This window comes from Lathamus discolor, chromosome 1 (assembly GCF_037157495.1).
Source record: "Lathamus discolor isolate bLatDis1 chromosome 1, bLatDis1.hap1, whole genome shotgun sequence".
NCBI classification, from domain to species: Eukaryota; Metazoa; Chordata; class Aves; order Psittaciformes; family Psittacidae; genus Lathamus; species Lathamus discolor.
In genome coordinates this window covers 94,110,839-94,130,225 of record NC_088884.1, presented here as the reverse complement: position 1 = coordinate 94,130,225, position 19,387 = coordinate 94,110,839, and the positions used below count along the sequence as shown (strand labels likewise).

Below are 19,387 nucleotides of genomic sequence, written 5' to 3'. Positions count from 1 at the left end.
ACACTCTACAACACTTCCTTCAATTGTAAAATGAGCATATCAATGTACCTTCCTCAGAGAAGGGGTAAAAAGATAACCAGTAATGTAAACAGGTAAAAAATTTGTGATCCTGAACTATACACTTCTAAAATGAGAAGGATGGTGGGACTGGCAGCCTTTGGTACACTGATTTTTTTCTGACAGAAAAATTACCAGAACATGAAGATCATTTGTTGTTTAATCTTTCATTAAACATTTGTCAGTTATCAGTTGCCAGAGGCAGGATTATGGGATACTGAGCAGCTCCCAGTGAACAGTACCCAGAAGTCCTCCAGCTTTGTCAAGAGATGATTTGAAGGAAGACCAGGTGGCTACACCTCCAGCTGCCAGAGTGTATGCAAGCCAACAGGAGCAAGCACACCACAAGATACTGCCTCCAAACTGAAATAATTAAGAACCAGTTTATGACTCATCTATAATATGCTGTCTCTTCAGTCTGTGCTTCATTCATAAACAGATGGACTGTAAATATGCATGAAGCAAAAACTGACTTGTAACCTCATAACCAAACACTGGTTTTGTTAAAAAACCCAAACTGGATAAAAGAAACTGGATAAACCTCTATGAAAATAGAACTGAAACAGATCTCTGAATTAAGTGTAAGAAATACAGAATGTAGCATCAGGTTTCTGTGTGTCATGGCTGGGCTGCCTTCAAGATCAATGTCAACACCACTTAAAGCACCTATTTCAATCCAGTCAGGGGAACACAGAGGCTTAGTCTACAGCAACAAGTCTCTTTGCACCAGGGAGGTTGATTCAGGGAATTTAAGACCCTGAGAAGATGCTTTCTGTGACTTTACATGGCACATAGGAGATTCAAGATGCTAATCCATCATGATTTCTGACTCACATGTTCCCATGACTCTTAGGTACAGCCAAAGAGTCTATGGATTTTCCATAATTCATTCCTGTGGGAGAAGCAGCAAAGCAGTAACCAGCTGCTGGCACTGATGCTTGCTGGGTCACCCAGGACCCAGTCACACATATGTCCTTCCACCAGGATGGCATCCTCATGGTGCTCAGTCCTGCAAATCCATCACCTCAGCTCTCCTACATAGATGGCATCTGCCCTATGTTCCTCGTCACTCCAGACTCAATGGCAAGGGTGTCTTGGCAGCTCTGGTCCTTTGGAACAGCAACACTAAAAATTTACCTTTCTTCGAGTAAGCTTACGAACCTTACTGGTTAAAACAATATGTGGACCACACTGACAGGCCAAATTACTGACTCCTGATGCCAGATAACCCAGAGAGATGAACACCCCCAGAGACACAGAGCTGAAGCCGGTTACCAATGTTTCTTCTTCGAAGACCAACTGCTCATCTGTAAACCTGACACACTGGTATTCAAGCACTGCAGAACAGCTAGTAAGGAGCTGTTTGCTCCCTTATGTATAATGTATCCTACTCATTATCGTGTTCTCAGATACTGCTAGCAGAACACATGGAAATAGTTCTAAAGAACTGGGAAAAAAGACCTGTGATTTCAGAATTCAATTTTATAATCCCATAGTTAAAACTGAAAAAAAACCCTAAATGGTCATAACTGTACAAGAATAAAAATACAATAATAATAACAGTAGTAGTAATAATAATAATATAATGCTTCAGGGATGGATACAGTATCATAAACCACAGTGGTCACTATGCATTTTTTCAACTACTCTGCAATTTTCCCATTTCCCACCCAAGCTTGCAAGCACAGCAGCAAGAGCTGTTCTCACAGAGCTTCTGACCATGAACATATCCAGGAAGACAGAAAACACTCAAGAAAAAAATGGCCCTGAGGCATTTCACAACTTTCACTATGTTTTGAGAGAACATTGATTAAACTTAAGCTTTTCTATTTACATAAAAATGAAGGTCAAAAACAAAAACAAAAGCAGGAAGAAAACAATCTGGACTCTCAGAGTTGGGTTTTCTTTACAATATACTTAGCATTTGTGGAGACAGACTTAAAGCATCCTTTCTTATGAGCCACTTGGAATCACAATATACCTGCTGTGTGCTACTGCCACATCCCGGAACCTCAACATAGCAGAAGCCAAGCACAGTTAAACAAATTAGATATTCCAAAAGGAGGATTCACAGCTTTTCCTCTTGCTGCTATTACAAGCCAGGTTTAAGACCCCACTTACCTCTACAAAGTTTTTACCAATGTGTTTACTCATAGAGTGAGGAATGCAATTCAGAAGACTCATTAAAGCTACATATATTACTAACCATTCTCTAATTAATTATTAGCAAGCCAGACTTAGAAACATCTACAAATTCTGACTGAATGTTTGACAGGAATCTGTATGCAGGAGATAAACACATCAACAAAACAGGACAGAGGTGATCAAACTTGCTCACATACATGGTATCTGCTACATGGTGAAGACATTACTTTGTTCATAACACCCTCCTTGATATGAGTATTTAATAAGTATTTCTATTTAGTAAAAGGCAAAGCTGGACCCAAAAAAGACTCCAAAAGCACCCAAAATCAACCCAGGTTATTGTAATCCCAAAGCCCATTACCGAAACCCGAGGCTCCTTTGTCTTGTATGATGCACTTACCTGGCTTTTAAAGGTTGCACAGACACTGCTAGTTCTGGGAAAACTTTGACAAGCTTATCATGTACCCATAAATGAAAAGGAAAGATTGAAACGTGACGCAGAGATGCACATGGCTGCTTTGCAAATCTAAGCCAATAATACCAAATGAAGAATCAGAGAAGCACTTGATAACTGGTGTCATGCAGTTCAGTGAGGCAAAGCAAAGCTCCTGTCAGTTTCTATCACCTGTGGGCTATGCAGTGAGAGAGATTAAACATCTCTGGCAGAGTTACACCGATCTGGACAGGTTCATCAGCTTGTGAAGATGGGAATACTGGTGGGCTGCTCTCAGAGCTGGGTGGCCCTCCCCTGGATATCCCACTCAGACCAGCCCACAGGTTTGGGCGAGCTGCTGTTCTGCCCCAGATGGCGAGACAGCATGGCAGAGATGGATTTCCACTTGTTCAAGCCTTACTATAGGAAAGCTGAGTCCTGGCATGGCTAATGACCAAGAAGGAACTAAGTGTGGCTTCCATAAAAGTTTGAGCGAGTGTAGAAAATACTAATTCTATTTAATTTTTTAAATGCTGTTTCAATGTATTTTATTCGGAAGAGCTACACTATGCAGCTGTAGAGAAAGGCAACTGCTGAAGGTATCCTTTTGTTTTCTGTAGACTATTCTACTGGTCTTCCAAATTTCCAGTTCTGGGGTAGACAGGCTAAAATGAGGGCCCACAGCTTTCAGAAAGGTAGGTAGGGTCTTAAACCTGGCTTGTAATAACAGCAGCAAGAGGAAAAGCTGGAGATCCCCCTTTTGGAATATCTAATTTATTTAGCTGTGCTTGGCTTCTGCTGTGTTGAGGTTGCAGGATGTGGCAGTAACACACAGCATGTATATCATGATTCCAAGTGACTTATAAAAAAGAATTTTTCCAGATTACATTTGTTTGCTTTGTTTATTAGATGTCCAAGGCTGGATGTTTCTAGGAGATAATTACCCTTCTTCCTAGAGGAAGCAGCTGACTTCACTACCTCTTGCTAGCAGCCTCTTACCCACATTGTGATCAACACAACCCCATCATCACACCAGCTCTTCTTGAGACTTCTCATATTTATTCCTGACCCTGGACAGACTTCTCTACCTTTTTCAGTTTCACCCCTTGATTTCATAAACACACTTCCCAACAAAGACAACTTGGAGATGAGGAACTAATTAAATCACTCTCAGAACTGAAGAAAAAATTATGGGAACTACAAAAGTTAGAACTTGCTCCAGTTGTCACAGCATGCATTATGTGGCTTTGCCTTGAACTGAATCACAAGGGAAAAAGGCTTCCAGGCCCCTGCAAACCCACTCCCCTCCCATCAATTCTCTCCTTTCTGCTCCCCTATCCCAATGTAGAAACAAAAAATAAGGTAGCCAGATTTACTATGAATCTCTATTGCGCAGTAAATCTCACATTAAGTTGTTCCCTTGATTACTTCAGTCATCAGAAGTCATCAGAACTTGCTGTTCCCCAAGGGCGAGTGGCAGCTCCGATTTGTCTACTGGTAACTTTTACCTGTGCCAATAATAAGTTACAGGGAAAGGGAGGCAGAACACGCATCACATTTGCCTCCTCAATAAGTCAAGACATCATCCTCTCTGTGTTCCCCAGGAATTAATGCCTCTTCAGATCACAGGTGGGGAAAGCCTAATTCTTCCACCCAGACTCAGAAACTAATGATTGTATGCACGTAGGTATTGTTACACAAAATGTTTGGCAAATGGTTTATTTCTCTAAATTGACAATTTTCTGTAAGCTATTTTTTTTTTAGCAATTTTTGGAATACTTCCTTCAGAACAACATGTCTTTCTTCATTCAGTTTAACCTCTCCATCCAGCAAGTATTTCTTCCCTTCCATGCTTCTGATAGAACACAAATCAACAGAGAGCTCTTGCAGGTTTTCTTTCCTGTGTGTCACTACAGGACACCAACCAAGCGAAGATGATTAAATAATTCTGGAAACCAAGTCTGCAGGCTTCTTGAAGATCCCCATCTGTCTGATGAAGGCTCTGGCCCACCAAAACTACCACACTTGGGGCAGTGTTACAGCAACAGCAGCCACTGAGATCACCTGGAAATTAGATTTGAGTGTTGAAGAAAGATAGTGAAGGTGACACCTCAAAGTGACTTCAAAAAGGAATTTAAGGTTTGAGGGTTAAAGTTTTGGACCACTGACATAATTTGAAATTTTGTGCTGAAGCTGGATGTATTTCAGAAAAGAAGGGGGGGGGGGGGGGGGGCAGGGGAGTTCTTGTATTTTTAACCTTTGCAAAGCTGTGCATGTGGATACACAGGCACACAAATAAAGGAAGATCAATGCCACCATAAGCACCTACACAATTAAGCTCAAAGTGTGCAGAAAATATCAGAGGCAGCTTTTGTATTTCTATGCCTTACAAATTAGTGCAACACCTGACACTGGATAATTTCGTGCTAAGACACTTTTGAGCCTGCTTCTTGAGATTATAATTCTAAGCATTGAGTTTTGTGGGTGGTTTATTTCATTTTGTTTTAAAAACCTCTTCACAAGATGGTTTCTAAATTCAATGTTTTGGTCATCTGTACCTCCACTAGATGGCTCACTTTTAAAATACATTTCCCCATTTCTTTTCTTCTTGCACATCACCAGGAACATGGAACGGCTTTCAGTAATGTCATCAAGAGTCATCCCAGGCCACAGCTTTTGACTAAAAAGAAGCCGCCATCGCATTCAGTAGGGTGAAGCAGCAGCAGGTACTGTGGCTGCTGGTCACCCTCCTTCACTGCAGGGAGGGCCCCATCCCAAACAGAGCCTCCAGTGGGCCACCACCCCAGGACCTCATCCAAAGCAGCCTATGGGCTGACCACATGGCTGAAACTGCAGTTGTCCTGCACTTGCCAGGTATCCCTGTCCTGAGAGAGGTGGTCTTTCACATGATACGTTTCTGATAAGGAGCATAAATTCACTCAGTGTGTGCTATTCCTTTCACACACACCTAATGAGATCTTAGGATATCTACTTCAGGATTCAAATGATTCTATAAAATCACCAAAAAGCAGTTCAAAGTAAGCATTGGTTAGCACTGAAGTTGACTTTTACTCTTCTTCCTGAATTGAGAGCTCTTTACATTTGTCATCGTTCTCCACGTACTTTCTAGTTGTCCCTGTTATTCCTTGGAGAATTACTTCTTTATGTTTCCTCTTTCATTGCAAAAGCAGTTCTTTTTTATTAAAACCATCCTCAGGGTTAATAGAAGCTTGTAAAAAGAGCTGAAGGAAAGAGCCAAGGCGGCTTTACTTACCCACCACCTGAGGAAGAAGCCTCCATAACCCACATTATTGAGCTTTTCTCTATACACATCCACAACTGAAACAAGCTGTGCAGGGATAAGGTGGCCACATGATTTTGCTCCATCACTCCCCACCTTGTTCTACCTTCTCCTCAAACGTGATCCGCCTACAAGAGGGCAGAGCAATGAGTGCAAACATTCAAGAACTTGGCCATCCTCACCAGGTAAATCAGTTATGAGCATGAACAAAGTGAACAAGGAACACCTAGTGATCCAAATCTTCAGGTTACCTCTCAAAAGCAATAAACCTTCCCTTTTACTGCTCTATTTCTGATGTGTTGACAGGGCTTTGCTGTGAAACTTTGTGCACACTCGTTACATTTCTCCAAGACAGCCCTTTATTGTGAACCATGGCTCAACATCGTGATGAGCTAAGAGGCAACAGGACCACACAAAGTAATCCTCAAGCCCTGGTCATGGGCTGATCTTACCTACCACCAGAAATGTCATCGTGTGCAGGGGAAAAACTCCAGCCTGTTTGTATGGGGGATGTAACACAGGCAGCTGAACTCAGATGAATCAAGGAACATGATGACAATGAATCAAGAACCAGGATCTGCAACTCAAGGCCCCCTCTGGAAACACCTTTTAATCAGTACCTTTAAGGTTCTGGCTAGAAATTTTCCATGACATGTATCAGTTATTTTTGACCCAAACAGCTTTGCAAGGGATAAAATAATTTGCTAAACTCTTTTAATACAAATACTCTCTCTTAACAGCTTCCATGCTCCCCCAAGTCTTCAATCCAAGGGCTGCAGCTAACTCCCCTGCCCTTGTACATCTGGCAGCAGGAGCCACTCAGTAGTTTACAGCAGACTGTTTCAGCAAGATTAAGTCATTTCAGGAAGATGCTGAGAAATCCTGAGCAATCATACACCATGCAGGATCACTATCAGCAAACAGGATGCAAGTCGGGAGGTTTGGGCTGTGTAGGAACTGCACCTCAGTGGGATGCTTAGAACATGTAATGTACATATGTATCTCCAAAGAGAATCATGTATCCAGCTCCATCTAGCACTTCTACCAAAGACATGTGGAAGCACATAAACCCAGAAATCATTTGCTAGAGAAGAAGGAAACCTCCCTTTTTCCCTAAAGCCACCTAACAGTATGAGGAGTGAAGGCATATCCCACTGGAAGGTCCTTCAGATGTAAGAGTGAAAGGCTCCTGACCAATGTCGCTCAAGAAACAGCAGAGCTTTGTGACCTGCCATGCAAGACATGGGGCATCTTTCTTCCAATGGCTGACATTTGTGGACTTACGAAAAACAGAGCTTCCCAATATTCCTACTATAAAGGAGACTGAAGGAACTGCTCAATACAAAATACCACACTAAGGTCTGAATTGTGAAAAAGCTTTAACAATTTGCCATTAAAACCCCTTCCCAAAGACCTACACATGGACAGATGAAACTGTACGAATAAGTGCAGTTAGTCAAAGTTAAGTTGCTACTGTTCAGACTGTTGCCAAGAATGTTTTAAAAGCTTCTGCTTTGTACTTCAAAGAAAATCTGAACTCGGTCTTCATCCATTCCACCTCACTTCATTTCTGGAGCAAAGATCTGAAAAGCTCTCCTTTTCCTAGGCAATCTGGAAGTCCAAACTGACTTTCTACCATACTATTGATATATTCCACAGTAACATAAATACTACACAACCATTTTCACTGATCAGTAAGTTATATATATGACACATTTTATATAATCCTGTATTTTATCCCATAAACACATTTTCCAGACATGAAAAAAAATATGAAGTCAGTCAGTGTTTTAGAAATCTTACAGGACTTGGGACAGCCAATACACTGAGAACACATACTCCTAAATTCCTTTGCTGTACCAGTACGACATCCTAATCTATAACATCATTTCTTTTACGAGACAAGAGAGCCAACACTATCAAACACTGAAAAAGTCTTTTCAACCACCTTTATTTTTCAGTCAAGGGTTAGAGCACACCAGCACAATACCAACCACAAAGGAACTTGAGATTGCATCTCAAATTCGCAGGTAACGCAGGCATTACAGCAAACAATAAAATGCTTTACAATCAACTTTGACATTCAAAAGCCAACTGTGCAATCATCCAGAAATGTTTAAAGCAGAAAAAAGCAGCTCATAAAACGTCATGTTGAGATGTGTACCCTGTATGGTCTTTTCTGCACCTGAAACAAAAGTGGCTCAGTCAATAAAACACAATGCACTAGAGCAGCAGCTGCTCCACAAAGTCTCCCCTTCTTACTACACGAGGATGAGGAAGGACAGGGACAGCCTACTGCCAGTACTGCTGGATCTCATGTAGGCACTTAGAAGGCCCAGTGAACAAACGGAGAAGCTGGAAGAAAAGCCAGAAGCCACCTCTGACATCCAAAATGTGATTAAGGGAAGGATTAGAAACATGTCTTTTACAAAAGGAGGCCTTTTGCAAAATGTTCTTCCTTTTACAGTACTCATCAAGCAAACGTAATCCTCCACAGGAGAAGATGACTTGGCGACAACAAAAGTATCTCTGTTGTATTAAGAGCTTGGGAAAACACACTAAACATGCTGAACAATGGAAAGCCTCTCAATAGCCTCATCTGCAGCACACGATCAAAACCTCATTCGATACCTACAGCATTACAGCCACATTTGGATTTGGTTTATTTCACTATATCGTGTGCAGAGTTTCATCTATCAAAACTGTCAAATGACACCTTCTTATACCTTACAATTTAAAACTCCAGGTTATATTCAAATTCCCTCAGCAGCAAAAATGGGGTTTACTTTTTCCTTCATCAGAATGAGACATCCATTACAAACCAATTCCACTAAAAAAAGTCAAGAGATCTAAAACCCCACTACCTTCTTGAACATTAAACAGCTATTGGGCACAAAATAAATTAAAAAAAAAAAAAAAAATACAATGAAATACTCCAGAAGAACTTAATGGTCTGATTAGGCAAGACATTTGGGAACTCTTGGAATTTAAGTATCTTCAGAATCCGTGTGTTACTTCATATAATATTGAACAGACCTAGTGATTTATTTAATAATTTCCTATTCAAAAAGCTTATTTGTTCCTCACAATTAAATCAACAGTATTGAGTCCTGCCTCTCCAGAGGTCTTCTATAAAAGCAGAAGCTGTACTTCAGACTTTGGTCGTGCAGATGTTTGGAACAGTTTGACTCTGCCTGCGCTTCAAAGAGGATTATAACATGCTCAAAAATTCTTTGACCTGCAAAAAGAAACAAATATGGTCAATCAAACTAAGTATTCATCAACAGAAATACGCAGCAACTACATTTACCTCCCCATTGCCTTATGCTTTACTACAACCTACAGAAACAGGAACTGGGAAAAAGAATCTTAGGCTCAGCTATGCCATTTCTTGTCCATCAAGAACTTTTTCAGCCATGATACCTGTAATTTAGCAGGTGCAGAGACACACTCAGTGGAATGATGCTCATTCCTCCCATGGTCCTAAACTATGGCCCTATGTCGCAACTGATTTATCTTAAAAGCAAGTCTAACCTAAACATGAGGAAGACAATGAGCACCTCAAAACACCAGCATTTGGAAAACACCAAGGCACACCCACGCCAGAACACTGCTCACATTTCACATCAATGAACAACCCAATGTATCTAATAACTATGTTCCTTGCAATTTGAGGATAGCAAATAACACTACCCCGCAAAACCACAGTTCCTGAAAAAAAAAAATCTGACACTGTAGAACAGTTCCATAAAGAGCTCAGGTACTGTTGAACTCAATTCCCAGTGGTTCAAATGGCTACAGCTACCTAAAAATTAATAGTGGCCCACAGAATTAAAGAATCTAGAACCCTGAGTCAGAAATCCCTGATCCCACAACACCAAAAAACAGCAAAGCACCTTAAATAACTCATGCAATGGCACGAGAACAGGATCAAAACCAGGCAGTGTGCTACCATTACACTCCTAAGCATGTGGTCACTTCAGACAACATCTTAAATTCAGGTCACTATCAAAGGTGGCAGGAAGACAACATGCAGGGAACTTGCTTCCTGCCATAGATACGTGTGCTGCCTTGTCATGCCCCCTTCCCAAAAGGGTAATTATCCATCCCTTTACAGTCTTGGGGTAGGAATATATGGCAGCAAGGGCCAGACCACCTTTTTTAAAATACAGCAAGACCCAAGGAACATACAACTCCTATTTCCCAGTTTCAAGAACATCCTAGCAACTAGCTGCAATACAGCCTGAACTGTGAGCATTTTCTTCTCTATCCCCTCAAGCTAGACTACCGCCTGGAAAGGAGTCGACAATGTACTAAAGAACATGGTGTTGTTCCTTTGGCAGAGCTCTCATACACAGAGTGCATCTGTAAGCATTTAGTCCAAATTCTTGATGTGAAATGGAAACAGATCTTGGATCACATTCTCCACCTGTGACCCTTCTTTTCCTAGCTGAGGGTTCAAGGAGGCAGAAAAAATAAGAGGCCAGAATGATTTCCTGGAGAGAAGGAATCATGTAACTGTGCCAGCGCTCTAACTGGGAAGGTATTGTAAGAAAGCCTCCCTCCACTTCAGGAAGGACCAAAAGCAGTAGTACACTATGAAGCTTAGCACTAGGCATAGTTCCAGGACAGGTCTCTGCATGTCAGCATCACAGCAGAGGTAAGAAAGAACCAGACAGGTTTTAGGTCCCCACTAGACATGAGCATACACTGAAGGTCCAAGCACCCAGCCTCATGAAGAGTGTAGCAGTTCTGGGACTCCACTTGGAATCTGAAAATATAGAAATGCCAAAAAAAAAAAAAAAAAAAAAAGAAGGCCAACACAGGGCTTAGGCTGCTCCCAGATAACCTGACAGCCCTGCACAAGTAAAACCCTCTGAAATCCCTACACAGGTGGTGCCTGGGCTTGGCTTTATCTCATGGTGCAGATGCAAAGCATATTCACTCCACAGCTGCGATGTCCAATCATTCCATCAAGTATCAAACTTTAAAAGAGCAAATACTATCAAGACTGGTTTTAATCAGATGAACAGCTCTACTTCTCAGAGGACCAACTGGGATCAAAGCTGGTCTTCTTGTGAGGTAAATAATTTATGTCCAAAGAGCAGAAATATGTGCACATACCATGGCTAAGATCTGTAACTCATTGCAACTACTCAAATAAAAGTCAAAGTGTCCTCAGCTGAACCCCACCAAGATTCAAATATCAAATAACTGAACAGCTAAAATGCTGATGGTTTGGCCTAGCTTTAAAATATATATCACATCTTTTTGTGCTAAGGATTAGATCTTAATGCAAACACAAACCTCAACTTTAATTCTTTGTATATCAAATAGACAGTATTTTTTCCATGCCTTCAAATAAAACTAAAAAATGCTTCTGATGAATATTCTGCCTTACAACCCAAACGAAGTTAGAAAGCTACATTTGAAAAGTACTGCCTCAAGTTTCAGACCCCGCTTTTGAGGATTTTGACTAACACTTTCATGAGCACAACTGAAGGGAAAAACTTTTGTGATAGTTCCAATTTAATAAAGAAGGCTAAAAATACTGCAGCAGGCTGTTCATTACCCGAATGCAACTCCAGGACTATTTCAGAATTGATGGCTATACACTGAAGTGTATTTTTAGAGCAAAGGATCCCTGCCTGCATCAGCGGTACTGCCCTTTGCTGTGACATGGGAACCAGGACAGGGGGCAGCACATACTTTCCTTCGTTTAGCTAGAGGCATCTACAAAACCTAAAATCACTTGCCACTGGCTCATTGCTTCAGATCAGAATTCAGCTGTGGGCTCAGAAAACTCACCCTTCAGTTTCCCCTTGTACTGGTTTTGTGCTGTATTTTCACAGTACCTGGAACCAAAGCTCTTTTATTCACTAGTCCTGTAGGTCAGAACTTTCACACCTAACACAAGGAAGACTTTCAGTTGACGGATATTTAAATTAGAAATTCTATTTACAAACAAAGCTACCCTATCAGTCTTCTCAAATATGCCTGAAACATTTCCTCCCCTTTGTTTGTTCCTTTTTTTTTTTTTTTAATGGAAATTTTATGTAGGAAATACCATAAAGAACCACAGGTTCTAAGCCCAGTTTGACTTCAAACAGTGCTACACTTCAGGATGCAAGAAGTGTACTGAATTCCTTTTGACATGCTGGCAACAAACCTCAACTCATCAGTTTGTTCTGCTTATGAAATCTTACCTTTTCAGTCATGTGATCATATCTGTCCTTTTTGCCTTTGAAGTCTTCATTAACATCTAACGTTAAAATAGGTATTTCCTGGAGATACTCAAAATCCGTTCTGTATTGCGATAGGAACACAGGAAATGTTAGTAGCTGAAAACAAGTACCCATCGTTCAAGTCTCTGTCAGCATTTTCCTTGTTAATCCCATGAGAACTGCACATGTAAACTACAGCCATGATCTCTGAATATAAAGCAGCTTGAATTTACAGTGGCACCTAAGATACATGATTAATTCTCAAACATCCTCTTCGCCCAGCACCTAAAGTTAAATTTAACTGTGTATTAAATTAGCTCAGCTGAATCCTCTGCTATTCAGAGTTCTATGTAAAGAGAACTCAAGGCACACTGTGTCCTAGTGACAATTAACAGGTTGTCAAGCCAGTACTACTAAAGAACTACAGATAGAAACATTCCTAGAGTTTAACTTTACATATTATAGGAAAAGCTGAAGTTTCACTGGTGGAAAAAGTATTACGGAACATCCTTACAAAGATTTATCCATCCTTAAGTAACCATTAAACAAACCCTACCGCAGTGTCCTATGCTGAAGCCAACTTTCATGTTTATAGTGAAGCTTCTCCAGATATTCAATGGGAATTTCTTGCTCTTCATCTCTTCCACGCAAGTAAATCCTATTTAAGCATTTCTAAAGGCAAAAGATAATAATTTAAAAAACTATTGTTTTTGCAGAGGAAGTCTACTTTGCAAAAGTTTCTTTTGCCAACCCATCCTACTGTGTTCGATATGCCACTCTCTGCCAGAGATGAATATTCAACTTGCTAACTGTCTTACTAGCATAGAAACACTATGCCATGTTCAGCTGATGAAGCCCAGACTACACTCAAAATCAAAGGGGGACCCAAGGAAATGTATCATGTTATTTCTCCACTACAAGGAAAGTCTCAAGTAAGCTTTTTATTAAAAGAAGGGGTACCTGTGTATTGCATGAAAAGAGCACAGACTGACATTACGAAATCTCATTATATATGTCACACTCTTAGGAAAGCAGTTTTCCCATGTAGTATATCATTTGTTCCTGTCCTGCACACATCCAGATCTTCAATAAGAAGCAAATCAAAACTGTTTAAAACTGTTGTCTTTTCCAGTTTACATACATGTTCTTTACTTAAAAGGGAAAAAAAAAAAAACTCTGAATAGCAAGCCTAACAAGAAAGCTCTCAGAGGAACTGTAGTTTCCAGTTCCAGTGGTATTTTCTGGTTTACTCTTGCCATATATTCCGTTTTCATAATTAGAAAACCATTATCATCACATTTTATTAAAAAATACACAGGCTACACTCGAAAGAATATTCTTTTAAGTATTTCCAGACTGATTAGTCATAACTCAAGCACTGTAGCCATCAGGGGAATACTGCAACCTGAACTACACTGGAATCATTAGGACTGTTACAGCGAAAGATAAGGGCAGCTTGAGATTCTAAGAATATCACATTTCCACAAGCATTTTTCAACTGTTTCTTTGCTTGAGACAGCCAAAACAACCCCTAAAACAAATACACAGTGACATGCAGTGACACACAACTGTGACCTTATTGGAGTTGACTGCAAGCACATTATTCTGTTATCATAAAAAAGGTCTAAATCATAGTTAAACAGTATACTTTAAAAACACAAACAAACAAACAAAAAATACCATGGAAGCATAAACAAAGATCAAATTTTACAGGCCAGGCACAGAACATGAACTCTCGTTTTCTGTAAGGTCACACCTCAGGAGTGGCTCTGAGATAAATGATGCCATCCAGCGCCAACCTCTGACCAAAATGCTGATTCATCCAGTAGTGCCAGTCTTGGTAAATAGCCCACTCAGTTTCATTCATGCAATCGGACTCATATAAATTGGCTGCAAAGATGTACCTGTGAACACATAATAATTATGTAAACAGAAGTTAGCTTGAACACAGTTCTTGCTTTGTTTGCCTGAAGTACTGCACTGTAAGTAGGAAAGAAGCTGAGCATAGTAATTTTGGAAATAAACAGCTGGTATCCTCATCCTCTACGTCCATTAGAGCTGGCCAGAGATGTGCTCACAAGAATCAGTAACACTGGCATCTTAGATATAAAATCTAACCTTCTTAATTATCAAATTTAACCTTCCGAACCCAAAAGCACAGGGTACAGCACTACGAAATAGCTACGTCTGTAATAAAGGACCATAAAAGAAAACAAGGGTAAGTGACAAAGGAAGAAATTGTTTGTGACTTTTCTTGATGCCTGCTCCTCTCCTTTCTTTGAAGAGAAACATACATGCACAAAGCATAAAAAACCAACCCTCAAAGGAGAAACTATACATCCTGTTAATTGAGGATATACAACAAAATTACAAACCCTCTAACCAGTAGTTTTACTTAGGAGAATTCTGATCTTCACTTGAAGGACTCCAGTCCAAAGTACCTGTCACTGTAGACAGATCGCTCGAAGAAGACAACAGGATTCTCCGCCTCCCTGAGCTTGCCATCAAGGGACCTGAGCTGAGCCCGGATCCTACTCAGGCATGCGTATGTTTGGAAAGTGAAAGACCACCTCTCTGGTTTTTCATACATCATCTGAAGCACATTTCCGCCACTCTTCTGTGATGTGGTCAGCTCCTAGTTGTTAACAAATACAGAGACCCCTTAAGTGAAGAAGGTGGACAATTAAGGTGAAACAGAATTGCTCTACAACATTAAAGCTGTTCAGCATTTACTTCAGGTTTACAACTGCTTCATTTACCTGTGAACCCTCTTTGTAATACAAGGCATAAATGACAGAGCAATTCCCATGGCACTGAGCTGAATGAACAGTTCTCTGCAATCCACAATGCCAACATGCCCAAGTTCCCAAACACTTTGATCACTCTTTACAAGGTAAAAAAAAAAAAAACAACCATCCTATCAGTACAAAAAGTCAACAACATGGTAGAAAAATCCATGTTCCTCTTACTCTGGCAAGTGTGAACTTAAAACTGGCCTTATTTTGGCTTCCATCTATTAATTACAGTTCTTCCTATGGTAACAGCTACTGACATAGCATCTTCAGACCTCTCACCTTACCTAGGAGGTTCAGAACAGACTTCAGAGTAAAGATCTTCCTCAGCCCACAATGGAGATCCAACCCCTTGAGAGAACCACTGAAGCTCATGGAAACAGAAAGCTGTGTGACTCAGGATACCAAAACCCCACACTACCAAAGACAACTGCTTTTGTCTGAATCTTTTTGTTACATTAACACTAAATCCAAATACTGACATATTTTCAAAATATTCTGGAATTCCAGGTTTCATCCTTGCCTCTAATTCCCTGCAACGATACTTGCAGTAGTAAACCACACATGCCCAGCACCATGCTCTGACACTGGCCAAGCAGCATCCTAGAGCACTGTTCACAGCACACCACCTCCAAAGCCTCCAGAAGGACACAGCTAAGTGCAGTGCGCTGTCAGCAGAGCCCTGGGCTATTCTGCTGCCCAAACCTGCCTGGGAACTGCTTGTAAGAGTCCCAGCTGGCATTCGACAGAAGTCTGTTAGAATCAGGGGACACAGCCTGGATCCACTAACCAGGATATGCCCCCCTACTCTGTCATCAAGCAGAGAAGATACAGCTACAGCAATCTCTCACAAGTCAGAGGACCTTTGTCAGGAAGGGGAAGGAAAAGGGGAAAAAACAAAGGCCTGTTGTTTGGGCTGTACAATATTCATACAACCAAGCTGGTGTGCAGTCTTGTGCTGTTCTATGGCAGCTGCTGCTGGCACTGTGTGAATGAGACAACAGCAAGAACATTACAGGCTATTGACAAGGCAGAAAAGAGTGTAAGACACCCACAGACACATCCACAAACAGCTTAACACCAAGCATTGTCTTGTTCTTAGGAAACTTTTTGTGTCTCCTGTCTAATTTTAGGAGTCATACATAATGTCCTCAAGCCTTTCTCCCTTTCCCACTCTGCCCCCTAGCAAGCAGGCTGGGGTTGGCAGGAAGCTGGGAGGAACAGAGCCGGAAGAGCTGACCTCAGCTGCCAATGGGATATTCCACACCACAGAATGTCACATCCCCATTAAAAGCTTCCACTTAAGTTCACTAAAACACATTGTACTTTTTGCCAGAGCTAAAAAAGAAAATAATCTACAGTTCTTCAAAAGCTTCACACAGCCAGGACAGTAGCCACTTGGTAGGAGCTGGATTGCCAACAAAATTACAGGTAGCTGACTAAAAAAAACATCACTACAAACCATTTAGCAGTTAGTTATTTCCTAGGCATTTTAAGGGACACCTTCGAGGTCACCTAGAGAACCCTCTGCTCATTCACAGTTAATAAAAGTAACTTTAGTACTCTCTTTTTTTTCCATCCTTTGCTTTTATATATAGAACAGGCTTTTACAGCTTTTATCATTTATACCCTGACTATGAATAACATTTATTCTACAATTTACCAAGCAAATTGGAAAACAGGAACTCAGATACTGAAATAAGAATCAGGAAAAAAGTTGCTATCACATATGTTTTCTAACAGACTTCATCTATCACACGTACTGGTCTTCTGAAATTAGGAGAACATACAACTGGGGTTTGGGGTTTTATGTTTTTAAAAAGAAACCTCAGTTTCTTGTGCCATACCTCACAATCCTCTTCAGAGCTGGACTGAACATTGCACCACCTTGCTATAGGCTCGGGAACAACTTCCCACTCCTCATCAGCTTGTTTGAGAATCTCCACAAACGTCGATTTCCCTGCAGCTGTTGACAAAGCATGCAGGAAAAACAGCAGTTAAAATCCAAATTTTTTACCATTTTCACAAGGAAGAGTGGCATTATTTAACCACTGTACAACTCCAGTTTCAAGTCCCATAAGGAAGTCTCCAAAACCCACGTACAGTTGACCTGATCACCAACTCAGTGAGCATCGGGTTTTTCTTTTTTGTTGTATACCACACCAATAGCCAATTCCACAAAACAATGACAAGATGTCTCAGCCCAGCTCAATTATCCACATTATAAAAAGTTCTATTTGCAATTAGAACACCAAGTCTTAAGTTTCTAAGGATACCGAGTGGTCCCATCTCAGGCATGGATTTACAGCCTTCCAAGTTATTTTAGGAATCTAAAACCCCACAAAAAAAGCAATCAACGTTGAAATAAACATAAAGCAGAAGTGATGGTTTCTCAAATGGAGATACCAAGGTGCGCTACTAGTCACTTCCTCCAGCACGCAAGTCATACATCTGTATTAATCTGCCAATAAGCTCTGGAAAATTTAAGGAGAGACACTTGAAACTGACAGAGGCCAACAACTGGTGCTATCAATTGCCACAGCGTGGATCAGTAAATGAGCTGGCAGCCCTCCAAGCCGGGTCCTCGATTTTAAGCACTTCTTGGGAAAAAAAAAAACAAACAAAACAAACATAAAAATAAAAAAATAAAAAAATTCCAAAACCCCAAGCACCAAACAAAACCCAAAACAAAGACCCTCAAAACCCCCAAAACAAACAGAGGAGAGTGTCTTATGAACAGCCCCTAACCCCTGCTTTTCATAACAGGCTTCTGCTGCTCATTAGGAGTCCTGAACACGACAAGTTTGACCCAACAGTCTGCACTGACACCGGTGTTCCACCCTACAGTCAGAAAGGCTGTGAGAGAAGACTTATCCAAGACTGCAACGCATCTTTAATGAAGTGAATAAAATAAAACATCAAGTTCCCGCCCTCCCCTCCGCTCCCCCCCCCCCCCCGCCATTTTTATAGCATCAATTCATTAATACCCACGGTGCCAACAAAGTTAGCAACGTTACCGGCGGGCTTGTCGGCACAACACACCCCGCCGGCCTGACTCACACTTCATTACCTCACGAAACGCCTTTTTCGCAGGGCAAAGGTGATGAAGAGCCCGGCGAGGAGGCAGAAACGAGGGAGGTCGCTCGGACGGGGAAAGGAGGAAAGGAAGGAACGAGGGAAGGAGGAATGGAGGGAGGGATGGCGGCGGGCCCGACTCACCGATGTTTCCCTCAACCGCGATCTTCTTGATCCTGCCTTCCAGCCGCCCGCGCTTGGGAGGAGTGGCCATGGCGGACAGCAGCGCGCGAGTCCGCCAACGGAAATAACGGCCGCCGCGCTCGCGCCCCGCGTTCGAATCTGGCGCGCGGCGGGCTCGAGAGGCGTCACAGGGCGCTGCGTACGGGTGGCCGCGAGGAGCGGGCGGGCGGGCGAGCCCCGCGCGGCGGACCTGCGGCAGGAACGCAGCGCCCCGGTGGGCGGGCAGCACCGCCGCCGCGAGCCGCCGGCCCCGCCCCGGCGGAGGGAGCGGGATGTGCCCCCGCCCAGAGGGCGCTGCGCGAGGGCGACGCTTCGCTCAGACCCAGCCGGCCGCAGGCGGAGCGGGAGCCGCAGGGAGCGGCCCGGGCGGTGCCGGGGATCCAGTATCTCGCAGAACGTGTCAGAAGTCACAGGCAGGCTGCGTTTAAGAGGGACCGAGGCACTTGTTTACAGTTGAAAACCCCCGAACACCCACCAACCCGCACTTCACTAAGTGCGTCCCAAAATACCATCCCAGCATAGCGCTGTCTTGGTTCCTGAGGGTCCAAGTTCAACAGGGAAAAACCCTCCTACCGATAGAAGGCACTCGTGACCAGCACACACGCCGGCGTAAAACTGTGTACGAGCCAGTCCTGGCACGGTCCCTCAAACATCCCCAACCCCAGTCCATGGGGATTAACACAAAATGTGACAATTTCCACCACCTTTTCAAGCCAAGAGCACAAACCACTCGTCAGGTAGCTGGCAAGAGGTGACTTAGCACAGATGCGGGCATGAGCAGAGAAGGCAGAGGGAATCGGATGGCGGTAGGAAACCTGGAGTGCTGGGACTTGCAGAGTCGTAAGAGGCTTTGGGGAGAAAGAAAGAAGGGGAAAGAATAAGAAAAGGTGCCTGTGCCGCAAAGCACGCCCAAAAGCAGTCTGGATTTTGGGAGAAGGGGTGACCTGAGGCAACGCATTGCAAACCTTTCTAATGACCCCGGGGGTCAGTGCCGAGATAAAGCCGCCACAGCAAATCTGTGATCTGGTATCCCAGACCAATTCCATCCACACTGGGTTGACTTGACTCAGGTCATGAAACACGGCACTGTCTCAGGTTGGTTTATTGCTATGGTGTCTGCCTGCAATACAAATATTCACAGATTCCAACAACGCAATTACAAAAATCTTATTTGTAG

General features: G+C 42.3%; 1 protein-coding gene across 1 annotated transcript; it reads right to left on the bottom strand.

Annotated features, from left to right (window-relative positions):
• Positions 1-7,871: 7,871 nt before the first annotated feature.
• LOC136018121 (deoxycytidine kinase) lies at positions 7,872-18,464 on the bottom strand. The gene is made up of 7 exons (XM_065687081.1): positions 18,172-18,464; positions 16,800-16,918; positions 14,602-14,795; positions 13,917-14,064; positions 12,717-12,832; positions 12,143-12,242; positions 7,872-9,174 (listed from the first exon to the last, which is right to left on the bottom strand). Exons 1-7 carry the CDS (start codon positions 18,239-18,241, stop codon positions 9,148-9,150), a joined length of 774 nt encoding a protein of 257 aa, XP_065543153.1. The 5' UTR covers positions 18,242-18,464; the 3' UTR covers positions 7,872-9,147.
• Between the last annotated feature and the right edge of the window lie 923 nt (positions 18,465-19,387).

Bases quoted from the DNA above. Each gene is read 5' to 3' on its own strand.
- LOC136018121 (XM_065687081.1), bottom strand. From the start codon at position 18,241: ATGGCCACTCCTCCCAAGCGCGGGCGGCTGGAAGGCAGGATCAAGAAG. The intron at 14,796-16,799 runs GTATGGCACAAG...GTTAACAACTAG, and splicing joins GCTCTGAAGAGGATTGTGAG to GAGCTGACCACATCACAGAA. The intron at 12,833-13,916 runs GTGTGACCTTAC...TTTTGCCTTTAG, and splicing joins ATCTCAGAGCCACTCCTGAG to AAATGCTTAAATAGGATTTA.